Source organism: Amblyomma maculatum, chromosome 10 (genome assembly GCF_055883805.1).
Source record: "Amblyomma maculatum isolate TAMU_Amacu chromosome 10, ASM5588380v1, whole genome shotgun sequence".
In the NCBI taxonomy this organism is placed as follows: Eukaryota; Metazoa; Arthropoda; class Arachnida; order Ixodida; family Ixodidae; genus Amblyomma; species Amblyomma maculatum.
This window is the reverse complement of record NC_139353.1, coordinates 159,268,358-159,276,112: the sequence shown is the minus strand read 5'-3', so window position 1 is coordinate 159,276,112 and position 7,755 is coordinate 159,268,358. Positions and strand designations below refer to the sequence as shown.

The window sequence follows — 7,755 nt, the reverse complement described above, 5'->3', positions numbered from 1 at the left end:
CAGGTCTCCATCGCCGTACAGGGCCCGCTTTGCGTCGTCAGGAGGTAACTATGATGATAGTGTGTGCGGAAGGTCCCCAAGCCCCCGCAGGGGAAACTAAAGGCAGCAACCTTTGGAGGTGAGGTTGCTCAACGGCGAAAAGACGAAGATCCTCCGCCGCCGACGACCACTAACGACGACGCAGCCGTTTCACCGCCGCTCCACACGACGTCATCGACGACAACATGACCAAAGTGCAAGCAGACACCGCCGCCCAGCGATGTAACAACGGTATGCCCCGGCCATGACCTGAAGAAACGACGGAGCCGAGATCGGACACTAAGGCCCACGTGCAATGCGAGGACGAAAACAAGTGACCTTGAAGTTGATGTCGACGGTCGCAGAGTCACTGCCCTAGTAGACACCGGAGCTGACTTTTCAGTCATTAGTGGACCGTTAGCCTCTCAGCTAAGAAAAGTTACCACCGCTTGGGATGGCCCGCTGATTCGCACAGCAGGTGGCAACCTGGTTACTCCATCTGGACGATGTACTGCAAGAATAACCGTAAATGGGCGTACTTACCCCACCAGCTTTGTGGTCTTGCAGCAGTGCTCCCGCGACGTGATTTTAGGCATGGACTTCCTAAATGAACATAGGGCTATCATCGACCTGCGATCCAAGCTCATCAAGCTCTCTGCAGACAAAGCCATTCCTGCTACGACGACGTCGATGCAACACATCCCTCTAAACGTCCTCGACGAAGAATTGAACGTCCCGCCCCGATCAAGTATCGCAGTATGCGTAGGTAGCGCCAACATCGAAACCGCTGAAGGCATCGTCGAAGGAAATATCCAATTGCTCTTAGAACGAGGTGTCGGCATCGCAAGGGGATCACGAAATTCCGGAGAGGTCAAGCTCAGGTTCTGGTAACAAACTTAACCGAAGAATACCGGAATCTCAACAAGGGCACGACGATCGCCTTTCTCGACGAATTAGCGGACCTCAAAGATGTATTCACCCTCCACGACCAAACGCTGGAAGACGCACCGGGCCTATTCCGTCAGCCCACATTTGACATCAACCCGGCATTGACGCACAACAGGAAAGACCAGATTCTCAGTCTGCTTCGAAGCTACGGGGAGTGCTTCTCATCGTCATCGAAGGTACGACAAACACCACTGGCCAAGCATCGCATAATAACGGACGAACACGCCCGACCTCTGCGCCAAAGCGCTTATCGTGTATCGCCTCGAGAACGCCAGGCCATTCGCGATCAAGTTGAGGAAATGCTCCGTGATGACGTAATCCAGCCATCAAACAGCCCCTGGGCAGCACCAGTCGTTTTGGTCAAGAAGAAAGACAGCACACTTCGCTTCTGCGTTGATTACCGCCGCTTGAATAGCATAGCGAAGAAGGATGTCTACCCGCATCCCCGCATCGATGACACTCTCGACCGGCTCTGCAATGCAAGGTACTTCTCATCGATGGACCTGAAGAGCGGATATTGGCAAATTGAAGTCGACGAAAAAGATTGCGAGAAGACCGCATTCATCACACCGGACGGCCTTTATGAATTTAAGGTGATGCCATTTGGCCTCTGCTCCGCACCAGCCACGTTTCAACGAGTAATGAACACAGTCCTGGTAGGCTTGAAGTGGCAAATTTGTTTGGTATATTTGGACGACGTTGTTGTCTTCTCGCCAAACTTTGAAGACCACCTGAAACGACTACAGACAGTGCTGGAAGCCATCAAGTCATCGGGGCTAATGCTAAAAGCAGAAAGTGTCACTTCGCCTACAAAGAACTCCGATTCCTAGGTCACATCGTTAGCAAGAACGGTATTCGCCCAGATCCGGAGAAAACACCTGCAATCGCACAATTCCCACCGCCCGCCGACAAGAAAGCTGTGCGCCCATTCCTTGGGCTGTGCGCTTATTATCGACGATTTGTCAGAAACTTTTCGCGGATCGCCGAACCGTTGACGCAGCTTACAAAGGCTGACGTACTTTTTAAATGGGAAGCGCCGCAAGGAGAAACCTTCGACGAACCTCAGCGCCGCCTGCAATGTCCTCCTGTACTTGGCCACTTTGATGAAAACGCAGAGACCGAAATTCACACCGACGCGAGCAGTGTTGGCCTAGGAGCTGCTCTCGTCCAGAAGAGTGCCGGACTGGAGAAAGTAATCGCCTACGCTTACAGGTCCCTCACAAAAGCCGAAGTCAAATACTCGATACCGAAAAGGAGTGCCTCGCGATCATCTGGGCCACTTCTATGTTTCGTCCATATGGCCGACCATTCAAAATGGTAAGCGACCATCATGCGCTCTGCTGGCTGGCTAATTTGAAAGATCCATCCGGCCGCCTCGCCAGATGAAGCCTACGATTTCAAAAATTTGACTTGACTGTAGTGTATAAGTCGGGCCGGAAGCATTCCGACGCAGACTGCTTATCACGCGCTCCCGTCGACGCTCCCCCGAAAGACTATGACGACGACGCCTTTTTGGGACCGTTAAGCGCCAGCAGTTTCGCAGAACAACAGCGATCAGACCCTGAGCTGAAAGCGCTATCCGAATAATTAGAAGGAAAGACCGCTTCCCCTCCTGGTGTGCTCAGGCGACATTTATCGTCCTTCACGTTAAACAATGGCCTCCTCGTGAAGAAGAACTTCGCACCCAACAAGACCGCGCAGCTTCTCGTAGTGCCTAAAACCCTTCGGCAAGAAATTCTGCAGGCGTTGCACGATGAGCCCACAGCAGGCCACCTCGGATTTGCGCGCACGTTGCGTCGAATCCAGGAGAAGTATTACTGGCCGCGACTGCCTGCCGAAGTTGCCCACTACGTGAAGACGACACGTAAGTGCCAACGACGCAAGACGCCGCCGATCAAACCAGCAGGACTACTAAACCCGATTCCGCCCCCAATCCTGCCTTTTCAACAAATTGGGATGGATCTCCTAGGCCCCTTTCCATCTTCGTCTATGGGTAACAAGTGGATCATCGTGGCCACTGACTACCTTACCCGTTACGCCGAAGCAAGAGCACTACCTAATGGTACCGCGGCAGAAGTCGCCAAACTTTTTGTCGAACAAATTCTCTTGCCACACGGCGCCCCAGAAGTGCTTATCACGGACAGGGGAACGGCGTTTACGGCAGAGTTGACGCAAGCCATCTTGGAATACAGTCACACAAGCCATCGACGAACAACTGCGTACCATCCCCAGACCAATGGCCTTAAGGAGCGCCTGAACAAAACGATCGCGGACATGATCGCTATGTACGTCGACGCTGAACACAAGACCTGGGACGCCGTCTTGCCGTACATGATGTTTGCGTATAACACGGCAGTCCAGGAGACGACCAGAGCGACCCCGTTTAAGCTTGTGTACGGCAGGGAGCCCGCGACGACGCTCGACGCAATGCTGCCGCACGTAACCAGCGAAGACAACCTTGACGTCACCGCCTACCTGCAGCGTTCAGAGGAAGCCCGACGACTCGCACGGCTGCGTATTAAAGACCAACAGCGCACCGGCAGTCGACGATACAATTTACGACGACGCCACGCAGAGTACAATCCAGGAGACCAAGTGTGGATTTGGACACCAATTCGCCGTCGCGGATTAAGTGAAAAGTTGTTGCGTCGATACTTTGGGCCATACAAAATCCTTCGCTGCGTCGGACCACTGGACTATGAAGTCATTCCCGACGGAACGTCAGCATCACAACGGCGACGCGCACGCCCAGAAATTGTACATGTTGTACGACTGAAGCCATATTACGCGCGTTAAATAATCTGTGGTGTTTAAACTTTGCAGTGTTTATGTTTAAGTTTCTTTGTTTTGGAACATCGAGGCGATGTTTTTTTAAGGGGGGAGTAATGCCGCGAAACCTTCAAAACAGTATTTGTTGTTTTTCAACAGCCGCCGGCATACAGGCTTATCACTCTGATTCTGGACCGCGTATCAGTTCCGTAATCTTTGTTTTTTAATGCTCGATGCCGCGAGTCACACCTTTATCAGTTTTGTTGTAGCACAAGATGCACCGAGATCTGTCTCGAAGGTTCCGGCCACACGGGTGTCTTTCTACAATGTTCCAGCCCGTGCTGGTAGCTGCTTTCGACGTTATCTAGATTGTTCTGTGCAGCCTTTAAATTGAGCGTTGCCGAGCGTGACGGGCATTCTTTGTTCGACGATCGAAGAGCACGTTTGTTTATATCGCCGCCGCCGAGTTGCTTAGTTATTTTGCGGGCGCAAGTCAGCCCAAATAAAGAGTTTCTTTAGTGCTATCATCGACCCTTCATTTGTGTCATCGACCTCGTCACCACTACGTGACAATATGGATCTTTAACTATAATTTGGAAAAAATAAAAAGGAAAAGAAAATTTGAAATCGTACCTAGTATAGAAATCTACCTGTTGAAATTATTTAATCATGAATGAAATCGCTAACTGGTTTTAAGGCATATCCCTTGACGCTTGCTCCGAAGGAGAGGAGGATTGGAATGGTTAGTGGAAGGCCTAATTTCGAAAGGGGAGTTGCTAAGTAAAATTTGCGGAGGGATGCGAACCTCCGGCAGAAGAGAAAAAAATTATCGATGGATTCAATTTCTTTACAAGACTCTCAGAGGTTAGTAGCGGATAGCCCCGAACGACATAAATCCAGATTTAGTTCCGGTAATCTGCAGCGCAAGAGAGTCATAGACACCTCACATATCCTTGAAACACACATGCGGCCACGCCAAGGCCATCTGAGGTGTTGGTAATCTGGTGCAGAAAGGAGAGGCTCGTTACTGAGGTGCTGGAGACGTTGGAAATTTTGAAATCATGCTAAAGTTAAGTAAACGGTATTAGGTATGAATGGAACAAGACGTCCACTAAGAGCGGATTTTGCTAAAAAATTTATTATTTCATTATATGTAATACCACAGTGGCCTGGGACCCACTGAAAACGCAAATCTCAAATATGAGGCGGAAGGAAAAAATAAAGTGAACGGCAAAGCAGAGTGTCCTTCAAATTTTCGACGGATAACAGCACGGATAGGCTGTCAGAAAGAAAAATAACCTCAGAAATATTACTAGAGATTTTAGTCAAGGCCAACTGAATGGCTAGAAACTCAGCAGCGAAGATTGGCATATAGTCTGGGACCCGAAATGAATAACTCTAGTCAAGAGCCTGAGAGTATATTCCAATAGCTGCTTTTTCATCCTGCTGAGACGCATCTGTAAAAATGGCAATATGGCTCGGAAAATGTCTAGGTAATCCTCTATAAGGGCATTTAATACATTGGCAGGCAAATGCTTAGCATTCCTTGGGAAGGTGTCATCAAATGAAATTATGGTATCAGGCCGCCGGTGGTCCACTTGTACTAAAGAGGTTACAGATACTGAAAGTTTGGACAGCAGCGAATATGTAAACACAACTTGAGGGAGCTTATACCTAGGCCAAATATTATGAAAGAAGTATGATGGGATTGAAGTGAATATGGGGTTAGCTACTCCAGGGACTGGCTTCAAAGACCTTAAATATGTTCGCACAGTTAGAAGGTGAAACCGCGAATTCAGATTAGGTATCCGAGCTCCCAAGTATAGCAATGCATTGGCCACTGATTTGGGCAGAGCTAAACAGAGGCGCAGAGCTGCTCGTTCTAAAACACACAGGGGCTCAAGCTTGTACCTTGGGCACCCAGAAAAGTGAATGGAGCCGAATTCAAGTATTGGTCGTACGTAGGTCTTATAAAGCAAGAGCAGACTGCCCCGACGCATACCATATTTCTTATTGCTGATTCGTATCAAACGGCCAAGGACACGTTCACCTTTAAGCACAAGGCTTCTAATTTGAGGCCTCAGTCTAACTGCGGGTCGTATAATACACCTAAATATTTAATAAAATCAACCTGTGGGATTAGGACAGATTGATAATACAAGGAAATGTTAGCGGGGGATGTCTGTGGGAATACTAGGACGGCACATTTGTTGACATTTAAAGTTAGCCTTAGGCTGTCCAGCCAGACCTCCAGGGCATTTAGATAATTTTGCAAGAATTGGTATAGGGTTTCAATAATTGTTGCAGAAGCAAAAAAAGCTAAATCGTCTACATGCACATAGACTTTGACGGCCAGATGAATAGGAATGTCACGCATAAATATATTGAACAATAACGGCGACAGGACTTATACTTGGGGTACACCTCTTGACTTGGTGTAAGTGTTGGATTTTAAAGCATTCTTTGTGCAGAAGAATGATCTACCCTTTAAAAATTCCCTAATCCACGCAAAGATGTATAATGGAGGATGTAGATCAGCTAGCTTATGAAGCAAAATGCTGTATTCTACGCTGTCGTATGCCTTAGTAATATCTAAAGTAACTAGTGCTTGTGGGCGATTCCTCTGCCACAGGCATGCGCACGACAAAACACACAGTGGGCCGTGTAACAAACATTCTTTATCTCACGTTACGCGCGGGGGTCGTCGAGGCCGTCCGGGGTCGTCGTCCGGGTGGCTGCGGGTCGTGCTCGTCGAGAGAGCCAGGGGAGAAGCGGGAGTGACGAGCCAGGAACCAAGAAGCCAGACGGCGGCACGAGCCTTCCTTTATAGACCCCTCGCGCGGGACCGGTTATCCCCGAACGAGCGGGGAGAGGGAAACCGGCAGCGCGCAAGGAGCCTTGGGAAGGTGGTGCGGCCGTTGGAAGCGCGGCGCGCCACGGGCGCTAGAGATATGTAGCGTGGGCCCCCACATCTTCCCCCCCCTCAGCGTCCGACCCGGAGTCCGCCAGCAGGCGATCCAAATCGTCCGGGTCCGGGCTGACGTCCGTGGAGACCGAAGGGGGCGCTGGGGACCCTGCCCGCGCCTGGGCGATGATGGCCTCCGCCGCCGGAGACAACAGCTCAGGCCGGCTCGATTGAAGGAGGCGTAAGGCTGCCTCCTCCGGGCTGCCCCTCTGGACGGGCCGTCCGGCTGCCAAAGCGGTCGCTGCGACCACTGCCCGGTGCAGCCGCTCCGCCGCCTCTGCACGGCTCCTATGCAGCGCCCCGGCCTCGTGGACGGCGCGGCACACAAGCAGGGTGCCGCAGAGACCGCACAGGCCTGCGCGCTCCTCTTCTGTATAGTGGGCCGGGGGCTCGTTGTCCCGGTCCTCTAAGGTAAGGCCCCGGAACGGCATTGGCACCGACTGCGCGGCCTCTCCGCGGAGAGGCCGGGCCTGGTCTCGCCACCTGGACCCCGCGCAGTAGGAGACCGCCGCCCCGTCGGCGACCGTGGTCCAGGTGGCGGTGTGCCGCACAGTCCTGTGCCGCTTGGATTGCGGCTCCAGGCCTGGGGGTGGGCCCCCCGAACGCTTTCCGTGTCCCAAATCACTGGGGGGGCTTCTCCAGTGCTTCTCCGGGCCGGTAGGCCGGTGACGATGGGCACCGCGCCCACTCGTTCCAGGCCGCTGGCGCAGCCTCTGTTGCTTGTGCACCTGGTGGGTACCCTCGATCCGGGCGCCGGGATACCGCCTGGGTGGCATGCTGTGAGGGGCAGAGAGGGGTTAGACGAGAAGCACGGGTTTTACCTGGTCCTCAGGTTGTAGCGTCGGTTGCAAACCGTGCCACTACGTGCTCGCCTTCCCGGGGGAGAGATCGCTGAATCGCCTTGAGCTTCCACCGTTTCGCAGTTATCGTCCTTGCGAAGGTGGTAAGCTTTCAAGTCTGCGACGTGCACCGGACCAGCGGTTTCACCGCTCGCCAACAACCGCAGCTGGTAGGTGAGGGGCGTAGTCCGTGCCGTAACTTCGAACGGTCCAACC

General features: G+C 52.1%; 1 protein-coding gene across 1 annotated transcript; it reads right to left on the bottom strand.

Annotated features, from left to right (window-relative positions):
• Positions 1–6,522: 6,522 nt before the first annotated feature.
• LOC146177779 (uncharacterized) lies at positions 6,523–7,476 on the bottom strand. The gene has a single exon (XM_084581637.1). The coding sequence runs from the start codon at positions 7,474–7,476 to the stop codon at positions 6,679–6,681; it is 798 nt and encodes a 265-aa protein (XP_084437763.1). The 3' UTR covers positions 6,523–6,678.
• Between the last annotated feature and the right edge of the window lie 279 nt (positions 7,477–7,755).